The sequence below is a fragment of the Nicotiana tabacum genome, chromosome 8 (assembly GCF_000715075.1).
Source record: "Nicotiana tabacum cultivar K326 chromosome 8, ASM71507v2, whole genome shotgun sequence".
NCBI classification, from domain to species: domain Eukaryota; kingdom Viridiplantae; phylum Streptophyta; class Magnoliopsida; order Solanales; family Solanaceae; genus Nicotiana; species Nicotiana tabacum.
The window spans coordinates 208,835,140-208,853,809 of NC_134087.1; the positions used below are offsets into that span (position 1 = coordinate 208,835,140).

The 18,670-nt window shown below is 33.3% G+C and overlaps 1 protein-coding gene across 3 annotated transcripts; it reads left to right on the top strand.

Annotated features, from left to right (window-relative positions):
• Nucleotides 1-1,260: 1,260 nt before the first annotated feature.
• On the top strand, nucleotides 1,261-10,050 carry LOC107809863 (putative late blight resistance protein homolog R1A-3). Of its 3 annotated transcripts, none has more exons than XM_016634587.2 (3): nucleotides 1,261-2,978; nucleotides 4,489-7,210; nucleotides 9,347-10,050. In XM_016634587.2, exons 2-3 carry the CDS (start codon nucleotides 4,519-4,521, stop codon nucleotides 9,397-9,399), a joined length of 2,745 nt encoding a protein of 914 aa, XP_016490073.2. In that variant the 5' UTR covers nucleotides 1,261-2,978; nucleotides 4,489-4,518; the 3' UTR covers nucleotides 9,400-10,050. The 3 variants fall into 3 exon arrangements, with proteins under 3 accessions (XP_016490073.2, XP_016490142.2, XP_075076221.1); XM_016634656.2 differs by having other exon boundaries at nucleotides 1,261-2,648; XM_075220120.1 differs by having other exon boundaries at nucleotides 1,262-7,210; nucleotides 9,347-10,049.
• The last annotated feature ends 8,620 nt before the right edge of the window (nucleotides 10,051-18,670 follow it).

An 18,670-nucleotide genomic window follows, 5' to 3' on the forward strand; every position in this document is an offset into this window, starting at 1 on the left:
ATTGGTATACAATAATTAATTCAAGAGTATATAATTTAACTACAATAGTATACTATTAATTTTTTTTAAAGATATGAACCAATTCTCTATATACCAAAATAACATATTATTTATTTTGGTTATTCAATAGTGTATAATTTATTGTGTTGAATTGACGAAGAAGAATTTGTACTGTATACCAAAATGATATATCACATACCATTTTTATAAAAAGAAAATAATAAAAAATAGTGAAAACAGTAAATGGAATTAGAAAAGGAACAAGAACTAAAGAAAAAAAAAGGAAAAAGGGAGTTAAATGAAATTAGAAAAGCAACAAGAAATAAAGAAAAAAAAATAAAGGAGTCAAAATTAAGTGTGAAATAAGTTATGGTAAAAATAACAATAATACGATTTGGACAAAAATAAATGAATAGGAAAAGAGAAAAAAGAAAACTATAAGAAGAAACCGAGAAAAAATAAAAGGAGAAAAGAAAGAAAAAAAGGAAAAAAAGAAAAGAAGCATAGAAATAAAAAAAGAATTGGAGAAAAAAGAGAAAATTCCCCACAAAAACTACTATGGGTAAAAAAATAAATGGGTAAGTAAGGGTAAATTTTTGTGGGTAACTGTATCATTCACCCAAAAGATCCTAGTTGGTAAAAAATTATTTAGTTGCTCTTCTGTGATACTTACGCAAAGCAAGTGATTTTTATTTTTTCAATTTTTTTTACAAAATATTATTCCTTTCGGTCCACAATAAGTGATTATTTCACCTTCTATTTTGGTCCAAAATAAGTGTCCATTTATATAATTAAGAAGGAATTAATTTATTTTTTTAAAATTTGCCCTTATATAGTCAAGATAATACTCTCTCCGTTCCAATTTATGTGAACCTGTTTGACTGGGCACGAAGTTTTTTAAGAAAAAAATGAAGACTTTTAAAATTTGTAGTCCTAAACAAATCCAAATGGGGCCCAGAGTATTTGTGTGGTTATAAAAGCTTTTCATTAAGGGTAGAATTGTAACTTTAAGCTAAATTGTTATCAAATTTAGAAAGGGTTCATTTTTTTTGGAACAGACAAAAAAAATAGGTTTACATAAATTAGAATAGAAGAAGTAATTAATTAAAATTAATTTAATGAATATATGTTTTGAGTTCGTATTTACTTAATGGGTATATCAAAATCCAAAAGTAAAATGATCGGAGGAAGTATAATTTAGCAACTTTAGGTTGTAATAAAGTAAGAATTGGGTGATTATCCATAAAATTTCTAAGCCAACACGTGGAAAATAACAAACAATGAAAATAAATAAAAAGAAGATGCAAAAAATCTACACACTTCAGCTACCGGACAAAACTCAACAATGGAGAGAGCAACACCTGTACGAAAGCCACCACACCTCCACCGTCCATTTGCTGACGTGGACGGAGGTCCCGCCGGAGAACAACTCCCCCTCTCCACTGCCGCCTCTGCAATGTCTCTCGCTCCGGCGATCGTTCTCCACCACCGGCGACCAATTCCCACAGTTTTCGACCGTAAATGTTTTGATTGTTACACAACAACAAGCTATTGATTCAAGCGAAGAGCATTATTTTTATTTTTTCCATTATTACTCAGTTCTGTCTCAATATTACACGTATTTGTTCTACCAATTATTGTCAATTGCTATCCTTGACTGGTGAGAGGATTGCTGGTCTGCTACAGGGGCTATAGTTATTTTTCTGAAAAAAATAAAAAAAACAATAGTGAGAACTTTTGAAAAATAAAAAGAGTATTCTGGAAATTTTTTTAATCACCCAGAAATGTCGAGGCTAGTGGCACATGATCGGGTTAATGAACCCGCCCCTTTAGCAATAGGCCACCATATTTGCTTGCAGAATCTTTTTTTTAATTATTATTTATTATTCGTCTTTTCCTCTTCTTGAGCCAAACCTAGGCAGAGATAAGGTCTGCATATACAATACCCTTCCAGATCCACTAGTGGGATTTTACTGGATCATTGATATTGTTATATTTATTTATTCAAGCCATAAACCCAGGGTATGCTGCCCTATGGTGGTGGGTTTTGGCCATCAAAATTTAGTGGCAGGTAACCAAGCAAGCTAATATGAATTTAGAGTTTCTGATTAACCAGCTACTCCCTCCATTTCGACTTTGATGATATAGTTTGACTTAACATATTCTTTTCTAATATTATTGTCGAGTCGAGGATCTCCCAAAAACAGCCTCTCTACCCCTCCAAGACAGGGATAAGGTCTGCGTATACTCTACGCTCCCCAGATCCAACTAGTGGGATTTTATTGGGTGGTAGTTGTTGTAGTTTGACTTGACACAAAGTTTAAGGGATAAAAAGATAACTTTTGTAAAATATGTGGTGCTAAAAGCTTAGGGTGCAAAAGTTTAGTGGGTCATGATATTTGTGTAGTTATAAAAGCTTGTGTAGAATGGAAAGTTTAAAGTTAAATTTATTTTTAAATATAGAAATGTATAATTCTTTTTGGAATACATTAATATGGAAAATGTGTCATTTAAATTAAAAAGAGAAAGTAATTATTGATTAAGCCAGTGATTGTCATCCGGTTTTTATAAAATCAAGTCTTTCTTTGTTTAATATAAAATTAACTTGGTGGTAATATGATTGCAGACACCATTTCAATCAGTCCAAGGTATGCCATCTTTCTTTGTCTTCCCACTTCTTTCTTTGACTTATTAATCTCTAATCTCCATTAAAACCAGCTAAGTGAAAGTACTATATATAACCAACTTGATTTGTCTTTGTCTTCCCACTTCTTTCTTTGACTTATTAATCTCTAATCTCCATTAAAACCAGCTAAGTGAAAGTACTATATATAACCAACTTGATTTGTAATATACTAACACCCATGTGGTATAATATTGTATTTCCCTAATTGAAGTTGTCATCTCATCCAAATTAGTCAAATCTTTAGTTCTTGTTTGCAATTTACTTGGTAATTTGTTTGCACATACCATTTGAGGTATGCCTTTTTTATGTCTTCTGAGATCTTTTTCTTGGTTACTGTACTGTATGTTTTGTGCTTTATCCATTTGTTGATTGTTATTCATATTAAGTTTCTTATATATTTTTCTCCAAGTATTTCTTATATTAAGTTTTAGCTTTTTGCGCTACTACAAATCTAATTTTAGGATAGATCTAATTTTCTTCCTTTTTAAACTAGGGAAAAGTATACATCAAAGTTTGCAGTTCACCTCTTGAATAATAGTTTCAACTTTGCCTACCTGATATAAAGAGTTCATTTGTGGAACTTTAATGCTTTCTAATTCTATTTAAAGATATAATTTGACCAGAATTTTCAAGTAAAGTTCCCTTTCCAGATTTTGATGTTGGAAAATCCAAGGGTGCAATATGTTGGATTTTATAGAGATCTGATGTTCCAAGTTTAGCTCTTTTGACTTGCTGCAGTATTTTCTTCATACTGCTTTTTAATAAAACAAAAAAAAGCAGGGTGCAATATGTGGCAAGGTTTCCTTAGTATTTCTTTCATTACAAATACATACTATTCAATCCGTTTCAATCTATGTGACACACTTTCCTTATAAGTTCACTTCAAAAAGAATGACACTTTTTTATATTTAGCCACACAAATATTAACATGTTTATGACCACAAGTTTCAAAAGTCTTATAGCCACATAAATGTTATGATATGTTTAAGATTACAACAACAACAACGACCCAGTATAATCCCACAAGTGGGGTCTGGGGGATATGTTTAAGATTACAAGTTTCAAAAATCTCTTTTTCCTTAAATTCCGTGTTAAGTCAAACTATGTCGCATAAATTGAAACGGAGGGGGTAGTTGCTATCGATTTACTTTAGGAAGTAGCTTTCATCTCATAGCATCTCGCTTGTTATGGAAAATACTGTGTTGGTTAGGTCTTTAATGGGTAATGCCAGGCATGGTCAAAAAAGTTCCATTTGGCTGGACCTTAGTTGCTCCAGGAGCACTGATGTGGACCGTATGGAGAGAGTAATAGGATTGCTTTTGATAGAATTGAGAAGGATTTTGTACACTTGAGGAGTAGCCTTTTATCCCTTATTTCCTTTTGGCGCACCCACGTGATTCCTGTAGTTATAGAACATCATTCGTACAGAACCATAGTTTTTTGTGCATTGAGTGTGAAGGATAGTTTTAAGAGATTAATAACCTAGAAATATGGGTACCAGATCTAGTAAAGACTATTGTTTCACTTATCTTTAACCAAATTCTGAGGATTAGAGATCAAAGTTTATAAGTAGTGAAAAACCATGTTTAGTAACATTGATGACATGAAGATGAAATAGACGCAATGTTTTTTGAAGATACAAAAAACTCTCGATTTCTTTTTAAATGATCAAGTCGTAGAATCGATTGAGATTTGAGACAGTGATGGCTGAAAATCTACCCGATGTTCTCTCTGTTTTTGCCTTCCCTTTTACAACTTTATTGATCATGTTATATATACCATTGACGTCCTAAATCTTGCAGCTTTCAGGTCATAATTGGAATAGAATAGATATGGCTTATGCTAGTATTGCTTCTCTTATGAGAATGATAGAACTACTCTTGACATCCAAGTCGCCAATGCAATCTCTAATTTGCGACCACAAAGAAGAATTTCTCACTCTTCAGAGAAAAGTTAGTTCCTTGGAAGTATTTCTCAAGAATTTTGAGAAAAGCAATGATACTGAGAAAATGGCATATTTGGAAGCGCAGATAAAAGACGTCACAAATGCTGTGGAACACACAATTCAACTGAGACTAACAGAAGCTGTAATGGCAAATGATGAAATGCATAAAGAAAAGGAACATAAGAGGCTTTTTAATAGCCTAAAACAAGTAGCAGAGGACATTGATCATGTCCAGAATGAGTCACCAAACATTCAAGATTATAATACGGTGAGCCTTTATCAAAGGAAATGGTTGCTGGAAAAACTGACACAATATGATGGCTCGTCTGATCTCAAAGTCATCTCGATCATCGGGATGGGGGGCATCGGTAAAACGACTTTAGCAAAAGAAGTTTACGATTATGAATCAATTCGATTTCATTATGATGTTCGTGCCTGGACTACTGTATCTCAACAGTATAATGTAAAAGATATCCTCAAAAGCCTTCTGCATTCCACAATACCTGACAGATTTGACTTGGGTAATGAGTCAAGGCTAGCATACATGCTACGAAAAAGTTTAATGGGTAAGAGATATTTAATTGTCATGGATGACATGTGGAACAGTAACGCATGGGATGACGTGAGACATTGCTTTCCATGTTGCAACAATAGGAGTCGAATATTGTTGACTACCCGTAACAAAGAAGTAGCTTATTATGCTGGTACAGAGAATCTTTCTTTGCAGATGGACCTCATGGACCCAGATGAGAGTTGGAACCTTGCCAAAAGTATGGTGTTTGTAAATGAAGCATTACCATATGAGTTCGAGACTATTGGGAAGCAAATTATAGAGTATTGCACAGGGTTACCACTAGCTATTCTCGTGATTTCTGGGCTTCTCTCCAGATCTAAAAGGACAATAGAAGATTGGGAAAATATTGCTGAAGATGTCGTGTCATTTGTCACAAAAGATCCATATGAACGATATCGACATGTGCTTGGGTTGTGTTACAATCACTTAACCAGTGACCTAAAAGCATGCCTTCTGTATTTTGGGATTTTTCCAGAAGACACTGAGATTTCGGTGAAGAGTTTGGTGAGATTCTGGATGGCTGAGGGCTTCCTGAAGTCAGAAAAAGACGTGGAAAGAGAGGCTGAGAAGTGCTTACAAGATCTTCTCGACAGACATCTAGTTCTTGTCTGGAAGAAAAGGTTGGATGGCACAAAAATTAGATCATGTAAGGTTCATGATCTAATACATGAGCTGTGCTTGAGAGAATTAGCTCAAAGCCAAGACATTTTTGTCATGAAAGACATTGTTTTTGATAAATCATATGAAGATGATGATTTGGATGAAGGTGACGATTCTGGTGGAGATGGTGATTCAGATGCAAAAGAAGCTCAAAGCCATGCTTTTTCTCCAGAATGTCATAATCTCAGTACGCATAAAATGCATCCCTTTAAGCGATGGACTGATGATAGAATGTGTTTGGCCCTTCTTACCCCCGAACATGACCATATGATAAGCAGGCAGACAGATGATGATGATTACACTCTCTTGAAACGAACTCGTTCCATTTTCTCTTTTTGTCTTAATTCAACTTTTACTCTCAATTCAGAGCTTATTCATTTTAGTTTACTTAGAATCTTGGACTTGGGTACCACAAAGTTAAGAAGTTTCCCTCCACATGTACTATGTCTCATTTGGTTGAGGTTCCTAGCATTGTCCGGCTTCGGCGAGGATTTTTACGTACCTCCAGAAATTTACAGATTATGGAATCTGCAAACGCTCATTGTTAAATGGCGTTGTCCTAGATATGAGACTTTTACGGAGAAAATTTGGGAACTAATGCAATTAAGTCAGCTCAGACTACATAAATTTTATTTGTCAAATCCTCCAAGGGAATCTGATAACGAGGAGAGCTACTTGGCTTTTTCAAACATACATAGTATTTCTGGCTTGTCTCCAAGTAGTTGCACAAAGGAGGTTATTTCAGGGATTCGGAATGTTAAGAAGTTAGTAATCCATGGACATGCCAATGACTATGAAATCTTTCAAGAATCTAGACTTTTCGACAATCTTGTCCATCTACATCAACTTGAAACATTGAGTTTTGAATTTCGTAGGTGGGGCTCATCAGAAAACTGGCGGATTTCACCAGCGACTATTCCAAGTGCAAAAGCTTTTCCAGTAACACTCAGGAAGTTAAAGCTGAAGTCAACTTATGTAAGGTGGGAGGACTTGAACATCGTAGGTGAGTTGCCTAACCTTGAGGTGCTGAAGTTGATGTGGAAAGCTTGTATTGGCGAAGAATGGTATCCAATTGAAGGAGGATTTACTCGATTGAAGCTTTTGCTAATTGAGCATTGTGATCTCAAGTACTGGAAAGCCACAGATGACAATTTTCCTGTCCTTGAGCGCCTCTTGTTTAGACATTGCAGGTCCTTGGAAGAGATACCCATTGTCTTTGCATATATTGACTCACTACAACTAATTGAGTTAACCAACTGTACAACTGAACTCGAGGCTTCTGCTGTACGAATTCAAGAAGAACAAGAAGAACTTGGAATCAAACCCGTGGATGTTCGTATCTCATGTAAGTATAATACTGGTAGCCGTACCCGCGCAATGCGCGGTCAATATTAAAATCATTATTAAATTAACAGCTTGTTTGGATGGTTGTTACCCATTGTATTGTATCGTATTGTTACGTTAAATATGATGTTTGTTTTGATTGTTACTTAAATTTTATTGTATCGTATCGTTAAATCCGTCGTTACATAATGACGAAATGTGCCACTTTATGTAACGACAGATTTGGTGTGGTCGCATCGTTACCTTGTCTTTTTCTCTCAATCTCACCCTTCATTATTATTAAATAATTTTATTTTATCCTTTGTCATACCTTTTTATATAATAATTTTACCATGTATCATAATTTTTCTTTATAATATTGCAAGTTTATTCTTCATATTGTTGGTGTGTGATATCATGAAACAATGGCAAACGACGTAATCTATCCAAACATTGTATTTATCAAACGATATAGTACAACACAATACAATACGATACGATATATTATGAAACGATATGTAACAACCACCCAAACAAGATGTAAAGGGACTTATACAGTCTTTGAATAATTTTTTTATTCTATATTTTTCTTTATTCTATTATCCAATGTTTAGTAATTTTACATTGTTAATAGAAATTTTTATTTAGCATATTACTTTGTTTAAATGTTTTGTCTGCTCTCTTTCTTTTTGTAATATTAGAGAAGATATATATATTTTAATAATCTTGGAATATTTTTTATTTTAAATATTATTATTATGTTGTTAATAATATTATCTGAATTTTAATGAATAAAATCTCTATTAAATTAAAGGGACTTATATAATCTTGGAATATTTTCTAGGCCGTCACTTGACTTAAGGAGAGGGTTTTTTCCTCTCCTTTTACTAATATATAGATTACTTTATTTAAATTTTTGTATGCTACTTTCTTCTCATAATATAATAGAAGATACGTATATTTTTATTTTTTTAGTTTATTATATTATTCTCAATAATATTTTCTGAATAAATAATCTTTTTATTTTAAAAATAAAAACAAAAAATCATTTTCAAAAACAAAGAAATTTTAAATTGGCATTTTTTATTATATGGTAATTTTAGTTTTTTATTTTAAAATAATTTATAAACTCTAACTTGAAACTACTCTCCAATTTGAATGGACAATTTTTTTAATATTTTTTTATTATAAAATATATTATTTTATAGATATTTAAATTCAAAAATAATAACCAATAACTAATTATTAACTAAATAACTAATTATTAACTACTTATTCCATGTGGCTTTTTTCTAAGCTGCCACTTTGCTTAAGGAGAGGATTTTTTCCTCTCCTTTTAATAATATATAGAATATAGATTATATTCCAGAATGAACTTTCCATAATTGCTTATGACACACATGTATTTATCACAAAGTTACTTAGGAGCTGGACTAGGCCATACTCCCAATCCCTAGTGAAGATTGAACAAACTCAATTCTGTAAAATGGTTTGGAAAATAGGATACTAAACAACATAGTTCTATGATGAGATTCCTCCTATTTAGAGAAAATAATCTACATCCTAAGGAACACCAAAAGAGTAAAAAAGAATTTCCTTAATAAACTTAAACTAGTTTGTATAATGTCCTTGCCGTTCTTTTGCTTGCTTTTTATCTTTTCTAAACTTTTCTATTCTTGATTAATACACATAACATTTGGATGACTCTATGCTTCATTTTGATTGCGTGAATAAAAAATATTGCAAATAATTAATAAAGGAGATGCCAAGTCATAGTTGTAAATATAATGACCAAACCCTCCCGAGCTTAATGATGTACTCCCGCCGTTTACTTTTACTTGTCATGTTTCAATTTTCGAGAGTTAAATTACATAAACTTAGACCAACATGTTTAACATGTATTCTTTTACCATATTGATATGAGAAAAATTATAAATTATAAAGTATTTTTTTGTATAGTTTCCAAATATCAAAATTTTAGTTTTAAAATATTAAGAAAATCTAACGCAATTTAGTTTTAAAAAATTAATCAAGTTGACTCTCGAAAAGCGAAATATGACAAATAAAAGTGAATTTGCTTGAACAAGCTCTAAATCTGTCTTTGGAAGCTTGTGCCTTGTCAAACTAGTACTGACCCTTTTATGTTTCTTTTCTACAGCACTAAAACCAGCGGCGGAGTCAATAAGTTCACTGGGTGCAAATAATTTCTGAAGGTCACCGGATTGGGTAAAACTTGAATTAACCGTGGTGCACTTGCAGAAAACTCCTTGCCAAGGGCCTATGCACCCCCGGGATTAGTCGGGGCTCGAAGAGACTCGGACACCCGGTGCAAATCAAAAAAAAAAAACCCAGCGGCGGAGTCAATAAGTTCAACAAGGGTTTGAACACCCTTTGCCAGTGGGCTATGCAAGGGTGTTCAAAGTCTATTTTTTAATCAATAACAAGTAATATTTTACTTTATACGTAGTATAATTTTTCGGCGAAAGGTGTTCAGTTGACCACCCTTGGGCCAACATAGCTTCGCCCCTGAGCAGTACAACCATCTTATTAAAGCGGGAGTTATTTCGATTCAGAGTGACATTCTGGTTTTATCACTGTTGTTGGAGGTAGTGTGATAATTCAGAGTGACATTAGCTAAGGTGTTTAAGAGCTGAAGGATTGACGTCCATTGTTCCAATTTACCATTACGTTACCAGGTTTTAGCAATACTATATGGCTTTCTCTTTTCGTCTTCTTGAGCCGAGGGCCTATTGGAAACAACCTCTCTATCCCTCGGGGTAAATGTAAGGTTTGCGTACACACTATCCTCCCCAGACCCCACTTATGAAATTTTACTGGATCATAGTAGTAGTAGTAGTTGTTGTTGTTATTGTATATGGCTTTTTCAAGGAGATGTTATTTCTCTAGATTGTAATAATGGGTCTAAGTTTTATATTACCATACTTTGAGTTTGTAGAATTGTTAGTGATATTACTAAACTTTTAAATATCTGTTATGTTCCTTAGCATCTATGATTGTAATTGGATTTAGAGATGGAAAAATATGTGTAAAATATAAACCTAACAGGTTGCTCACTAAGTCACTATAGTATTATCAAAGGCTCATTCAAGGCGTGCTTAAGCCCTAAAGCTTAGAAAAGCTCAGAGAGAGCGCTTCGCCTCGCTTAAGTTGCTCTTCAGTCTAAGGCAAGGCATTAAGAAATGCACCTCATTGCCCATGAGTTTTGTCGTAAATTAAGGGACACTAAACAACAAACATAATCAGAAAATAAGTGTATTAGCTATAAAGGAAACATTACGAATGAACTTGTTGTTTTATTCTTTAATATATGTATATATGTATCATTGCGCCTCTTTTTTACTAAAGCCCCCACTTTAAGTGCGATTTGCGCTTAAAGCTCCAACAACCTAGAGCGCTTTAAAGAGCTTTTCGCTTTTGACAACTCTGGCTCGCTACCTATTCCATCTGGGCATGTAATTAGAATTTTTTTCATGAAGGCATAATGGTTAACAGTTAACACGATCGCACTAATTTTAGTTGGTCAAGCCATTTCTTACAACTAGTTTTAGTATACGTGTGTGACACATGTTTATTACATTAATAAAAAATTTCTTAATAAATTATATTCTTCTTAAAATAATCCTTAGGGTAGAACTTGAGTAAAGAAACATAGATCGAGTAAAAATCATGAATTAAATATTAAATATTATGCAGCATACGTTGGATCCTATAATATTTAAAATAAAATTATATTTTAGGCACAAAAAAAATAGTTGGATCTTATAATAGTTAGACAATGTTATTTGTCTGTTTCTTTTCAATTTTGATTTTATATAAGTTATTAGGCCTTCATTGTCACTTTAATTATATGTTTATTCCTTCAGACCCGAACTCACAACCTATTGGTTGGAAGTGGAGGTTGCTTACCATTAAAAACACAAAGCATCTTAGCAAAATATCATTCACGTTTTTACCCTGTAAAAACAGATTTCAAATTGGACAAAATCGTAATATAGGCTACCTTCCTAATATTTAGGATTTCAAAATCAACTAAACTTCTGCTAATTAAATCGTTCCTTATTGAATATATTTTAATATTTAAGAATTTAAAATCAATTAAGATTTTACCTATATAAATTAATTTTTTATCTGAATCATGTAACATAATGCAAAACCTTTTCAAGTTACTAATCGTGAGAAGTAAGAATTCAAAGAATTGAAACTCTCCATCAGGGGCGGCCCGACGACTTTTGTGGCCTAAAGCCAAACTTCATGAGGGGCCTTAACTTTTTATTTTTTTTATTATTTATTTGAAGTCTATTTTTTAGTTTTTCTTAGATACAAAGTTATTAATGATTTTCTTATAGTCAATAACTCCTAATAAGTATTTCTCAACTAACAATATAGCTAATTCATTTAATCGCCTTTCTTGTGACATTGCTGTTCTTAGGTAAGATTTTATCAATTTTAGTTTTGAAAACTCCTTTCCGTTGAAGCAACGGTAACATGAGTTATTAACATTATTTCATAAGAAATTTAAGCATTTCAAAAAGAATTAAATTTTTTTATTTAATTAAATGTATCAATTACACTATTATCTTCTAATTGTGTTGTTTTCCTTAATAATTTTAATTCAGAAAATAAATTTAAACCATCAATATCAAATTGATTATTATGCTTTAAGAAACATTCAAGATTAAAGCAATATTTTTTCAAATTTCCAATATCTAGGGATCTTAGTTTTTACTACCAAATAGAAAATCAAAAATTTACTGGTATTGAGTGTAAGTAAAGAATTTACTTCTTTTTGAATTTTATACTATAAACAAAAGTTATCAGGTTGGAAGATTGTAAAGGAGCTACCACCAAATGATGTGATGCAGTGGATGAGACTGCTCTTCCCTTAACCAAAGGTCTCGAGTTCGAGCCCTGGGTATGAAAAAATCCTTGGTAGGGAGCGCTTCCCCCCGAATGGGGCCTTACGCAGCGTGAATCCGGATATAGTTGGGCTCCAATACGGGTACCGAACACCGGGTGAGAAACCAAAATAAAAAGAAGATTGTAAAGGAGTTAGACGAAGTTAAAGAAGTTGGCGTAGTGAACATATAAGATGAAGAGAGGGAAGGATGCCGGAGGTCTATTTGGAAACAGCCTCTCTACCCCAGGGTAGGGATAAGGTCTGCGTACACACTACCCTCCCCAGACCCCACTAAGTGGGATTATACTGGGTTGTTGTTGTTGTTGTTGCTTTATGCTTTTAATATAGACTAGTCTCTATGTTCGTGCGATACACGAATATTTTTTGTTAAATATTATATCGCATACCAAAAGTAAAACAATTTCAATTGCGTATATATTCTAAAATTATTTAATAATCAATTCCTTAAAATAAAAAATAACAAAGTATAACATATAGTGTAAACAAACTCATAATTGTTTTTTGACGCAATCAAAAAACAAAATGAAACTAAACATTTTGAAATCACATAGTTCGTGATTTAAGTTGTTAATTCATGTTAAGAATGCAACGGTACTTTTTTTTTTGTGATGCAAAAATTTACTTTAGTTCAGCTTAAATGATTCATGTTAAGGAGGTCAATTTTAGATTAAGATTTACTGTATTAATGATAATAATAAATTGATTAATTTTAATAGATTTTCAATTTAAATTGAATGAGAAAGTCAAAAAATCTGCGTTCTGCAAGAACACGTCCACAATTGCGGTTAGATGGCAAATGTCATCTCTTCATTTGATTCTCATATTTATGAAAAATAATTATTTAGTACTTTTATAAAATTTACTTAAACGGTAAAAGAAGTTTGACCACATATATATTCTATTTTTTAAAATTATAATACTACCAAGTTCTCGTTGTTAAATATTTCATGGTATCAGCCATTTCCAAATTTTAAGGCACTTCAATTTGTTTTATCCAAAAATAAAAAATACACTTATATTTAAAAGCATATCTATTTTTATGATTAGTTTTCTTCCATCCATAAAGCTCCTCAAAATCTCCTATTATAATGAAATTAACAACTAATAGGATCAAGTAATCCCAAAAGCAAGTTCTTTGTTTTCATTTTTTTTTCCAATGGAACTTGTCTTAGGGAAAGTACTTTATGACAAAACAACAAATTTCAATTCTTTCACAATAAAATTCCAAATTATCAATAAATTGTTAAAGTAGCAATGATTTACCAAGTTGCTAGACAAAAAAGGATATTTAAAAGCAAACGGAATCTAATTCTTTATAGTAGTTATTAGCATGTACATATAGTTCTTTAACGCAATTCTAAGTTGTTTGAGTACCAAATCAATTTTCAAAAGGAATTTTTACATTCCTATTCCTATGCCATATATGAAACTATATTACCATCAATGTTTAATGTTTGATATAATTACATTTAGTATACCTAATTATCAATTCTATACCATAATGTATTTTAACTGTACATTAATTGTACCTTATATCACTCCTAAATTTATGGTACCGTATATTCCTCCAAATCCCTCCCCCTCTCCCACCATCACCACCACGTTTCTCTCTCCCAACCCCACATCCTCACCCACGTATCACCACACATCCAAAAATCAAAAAAAAAAAAAAACAGAAAAACAATTGAAACCCTCTACCATTAACGTCCAAAATCAAGGTTTTTTCTTCTACAACCAGTCAAAATTGAAGTCAAATCTTCAAAGTTCATACACAGCAATAACTTTTGATGGTTATAATTTCGGGTTCCTTCAATAATATAAGAGGAAAGGAAAAGAGAGAAGCAATTCCACCATTGATAGCCATTAAAAAGCTTTGAATTCAAATTTGGGTTTTCAAAAATCATTATTTGTTTGGATTGGGTGTTATTTTTGGAGTTTATATTTCAATTTTGAGGGGTTTTGGTGAAGACTAGACTTGATTTTGGTTGAATTTCGGATTGAAATCCGAAGAAGGAGAAGAAGAAGAAGAAGAAGACATGACATACATTATATTGCAAAGATTGTAGAAAAATTGTAGATAAATTGTAGAAAATTTGTAAACTCCTGTCCGATTTATTTTTGAGCTTTTGTGTTAAAATTTTTGATGGGGGCTTGTTATTCCACTTCGTTTGTTTTGGAGCTAACTTGTACAGAGGAGAAGATGTTTTTTAAGTTATATATATTGGTATACCTTTAAATTCAAGAAAGTATGGTTGCATTGTATTTAAAGAGGCGTGAATTTGTAGAATAGGTTGAATGTGAGGAATGAGTCAAATAAGACTCACAATGACTTGTTTTCTACATGTAATCTATAACAAAACTACATATCATTTGAAAAATTAATATGAAAATACAGAATTTCAATATTTCTACAAATTATCTACAAAATTTCTACAAACTGTTCATAATAGAATTTATCTTTATTTTCATGCATGTTCGTCTGGAACACTAAAGTTACTTGATATGCCAACATCAACTGTTATAGAGGAATACAACTTATCTATAATTTTTTACAACTTTCACACATAATTTCCATCCAGTTAAATATAACTACAATAACATAAAATTTGAGCTTTGTGTTTTTGTGTTAAAAGTTTTGATGGGAGCTTGTTATTCCACTTCGTCTGTTTTGGAGCTAACTTGTGCAAAGGAGAAGATGTTTTTTAAGTTATATATATTCTATACCTTTAAATTCAAGAAAGTATGGTTGTATTGTATTTAAAGAGGCGTGAATTTGTAGAATAGGTTGAATGTGAGGAATGAGTCAAATAAGACTTACAATGGCTTGTTTTCTACATTTATTCTACAATAAAACTTCATATCATTTGAAAAATTAATATGAAAATACAGAATTTCAATGTTTCTATAAATTATCTACAAAATTTCGACAATTATTCATAATAGAATTTATCTTTATTTTCATGCATGTTCGTTTGGAACACTAAAGTTACTTGATATGCCAACATCTCCCGTTATAGAGGAATACAACTTATCTATAATTTTCTACAACTTTCACACATTATTTCTGCCCAGTGAAATACAACTAGAATAACATAAAACTTACATACAAATTTTATACAATATGTCTTTTGTATATTTTGTATCTGATTTATACATATTAAAAATAATTTTCATACAACTAATTATATATCATACAATTTATCTACAAATTATCTACAATTTTCGTACATTATTTCTACTAAGTTATATACAACTACAATATAATACCACTTAAATATAATTTTTATACAACGTTGTTCAACTTTCATACAATAGTTAAATGAATAAAAGAAAAATCAATAAACAACAGAATACAATTTTTCTACAATTTAACTACAATTTATCTACAAGTTTTCTACAATTTCTGCAATATAATGTATGTCACGTCTTCTTCTTCTTCGAGTTTCAATCCGAAATTCAGCCCAAATCAAGTCTAATCTTCACCAAAACCCCTCAAAATTGAGATATAAACTCCAAACCATATTCTCAATTATTTGCAACAACACCCAATCCAAACAAATAATGATTTTTGAAAACCCAAATTTGAATTCAAAACTTCAAAGCTTTTTAATGGCTGTCAATGGTGGAATTACTGCTCTCTTTTCCTTTGCTTTGTATTACTGAAATTTGGACATAATTGCGTTTGATGTAGAAGAATTGTAGAAGGTTTAGTCATTTTTTATTTGTGAATTGTAGAAGAATAATCAATTCGTTTTTGAATTGTAGAAGAATAATCAATTCGTTTTTGAATTGTAGAAGAATAATTGCGTTTGATGTAGAGACACTAAATTTGAAATGAAACTGACGAAAAAGATTAATGTACGTGATTTGCGTTTGGAAGATCTGGAAGAATATTTAATCCCTCAATTTTAGCGTGCCTAATTAAGGAAGCCTACAGCTACAATGATTCCTTATTTAATGCATGGTCTATATTTTGTAGAAATACTATTAGCATGAAGGGTAAAATGCAAACTATGAACAAATGTGACGACCCGGCCCGTCGTCACGTGAGTTACCGCCCTGTTTCCCCTATTTTATGTTTCTTCATGTTTTGTTATCGGTATTCGGTGTGTTAGAGTTAAATCGGATTGGTTTTGATAGGAAATGAGACACTTAGTCTCTTTAAGGAAGGCTTGTTTTGGAAAAGTCAACCGGATGTTGACTATTGAGTTTGAGGGCTCGGATGTGATTTCCGCTGATTTGGTTAGATTCGGGGGATGATATGTGGCTTAGGAGTGTGATCGGAATTGATTTTGGAGGTCCGAAGTAGAATTAGGCTTGAATTGGCGAAGTTAGTATTTTGGCGATTTCCCGTTGATAGATAAGATTTTGATCCGAGAGTCGGAATGAAATTCCGAGAGTTGCAGTGGCTTCGTTAGGTGATTTTGGATATGGGTGCAAAATTTCAGATCATTCGGAGGTGTTTTGGTCGGGGTTTTGATCAAATGCGTGTTTTAGAAGTTTTAAAAGAACTTAGGCTTGAATTCGATGTAATTCAATGATTTTAGTGTTAGTTGAGGTGTTTTGATGATTGGAGCAAGTTTGAATGATGTTTTAGGATGGGTTGGCACTTTTGGTTAAGGTCCCGGGGGCCTCGGGGAGATTTCGGATGGTTAACGGGAAGTTTGGAGTTGTAAAATACAGCAGAAAAATTGCTGAGTATTTTGTTCTATGCGATCGCAGAGGGTGTCATGCGATCACATAGAAGAAATTCGAGGGGCTGTTTGATTGTGCATGCGATCACAGTGGAAGGCATGCGATCGCACAGGGTAAAGACCTTGTGCTATGCGATCGCAGGGAGGCCTATGCGATCGCATAGGGTTAAATCTAGGGGCAGAATATTTGTGCTATGCGATCGCATGGGCTCTAATGCAATCGCATAGAAGGAGCTACACTGGTCCGGGCAGAATGTTAAAAATATTTCATCCGCGAACCCAACCCATTTTTCCACCATTTTTGAGCAACCTTGAGAGCTTTTGGACGGGAAGTGAAGGGGTTTTGACGGTAAGTGATTGGAGGTAAGTCCTATGAACTAAATACATGATTATATTGTGAAATCATCTTCGAAATTCATGAAAATATAGCCAAAATAGTAAGAAATTAGGGCTTGAAATTGAAATTCTAAATTTGGGATTTGAGGGGCCATTTGTGGTCCGATTTGAGAGATTTTTGTATATATAGACTCGTGGCGAGATAAGGAACCCGATGACGTAAAATTTTTTGAGTTTTGAGACGTGGGCCCGTGGCTCGGGTTTTGCCAACTTCGTGATTCTTGATATTTTTCGATTGTTTTAGATTGGGTATTGTTCCCTCAGCATATTGTGATGTATTCGCTTTGATTTTGGTTAGATTCGACGCGCGTGGAGGCCGATTTGAGGGGCAAAGGAGTCACGAGCTAGATTGCACATCGTAGTGCTATATTGAGGTAAGATATGCGCTGGGTGATGAGTGTGGGGTCTTTCACTACTGGGGATTGTGACCTGGTCCATCCCGATTGATGATTTTACCGAATATTTGACTGAAATTCATTTGTTATCATCATGATTTGGGCTGATTGCCATATTTGGGCTTCGTGCCAACTATTTGAACCATTCGGGGATTTTTATCACTGTTTCCTCACTACTTGACTTATTATTTGAACTCAGTCCTGTTGATATCTTCTGTTTTACAAACTCAGCCACTTTACTCAGATTTGAAATTTAATGATATTTCTACATCATGTTTTGGGCTGAGAACTACTGTTTTACTAATGCCCAAGGGGCTTGTGATGATTTTGGACTGAGTGAGGCCGAGGGCCATATGTGAGGATATGCTGAGTGATATGAGGCCGAGGGCCTGAGATACTTTATATGCCACGAGGTGGCTTGAGTAATGTGAGGCCGAGTGCCGAGTGATGATGCCACGAGGTGGCTTGATATAGTGCTTGGGCCGTAAGGGGCCCCTCCGGAGTCTGCACACCCACAGTGAGCGCGGGTACCCATTGTTCTGAGTGATTGATGCTATGCCCGAGGGGCTGATATGAGTGATTGTGAGGTAGCCCAAGGGGCTGATATGAGTGATTGTGAGGTAGCCCGAGGGGCTGATACTGTTCTGAGTGATTGATACTGAGTCTGGGGGGGCTGATACTATTCTAAGAATGAGCCCGAGGGGCTGATATTGTTCTGAGTAGTTGATACTGAGCCCGTGCGGCAGATTTCTACTTGTTATTTACCTATTAAATTACCGATTTTACTTGTTCTAAGCGGAATATCATTTGATTTCTTTACTGATTTACTGTTTTAAGTGACTTTACTGCTTGATATGGAATTGCTTTGTGCCTTTATATGTTTTCATACTTTCAACCATTATTTATAATTATTACTCACTGAGTCAGAGTACTCACATTACTCCATACACCATGTGTGCAGATTCAGGCATCGCAGAGTCCGCTCCTGAGTGCTGATTTCTCCCAGTCCAGACAGTGATTCGGAGACTACGAGGTAGCTGTTGACGTTCACAGCCCCG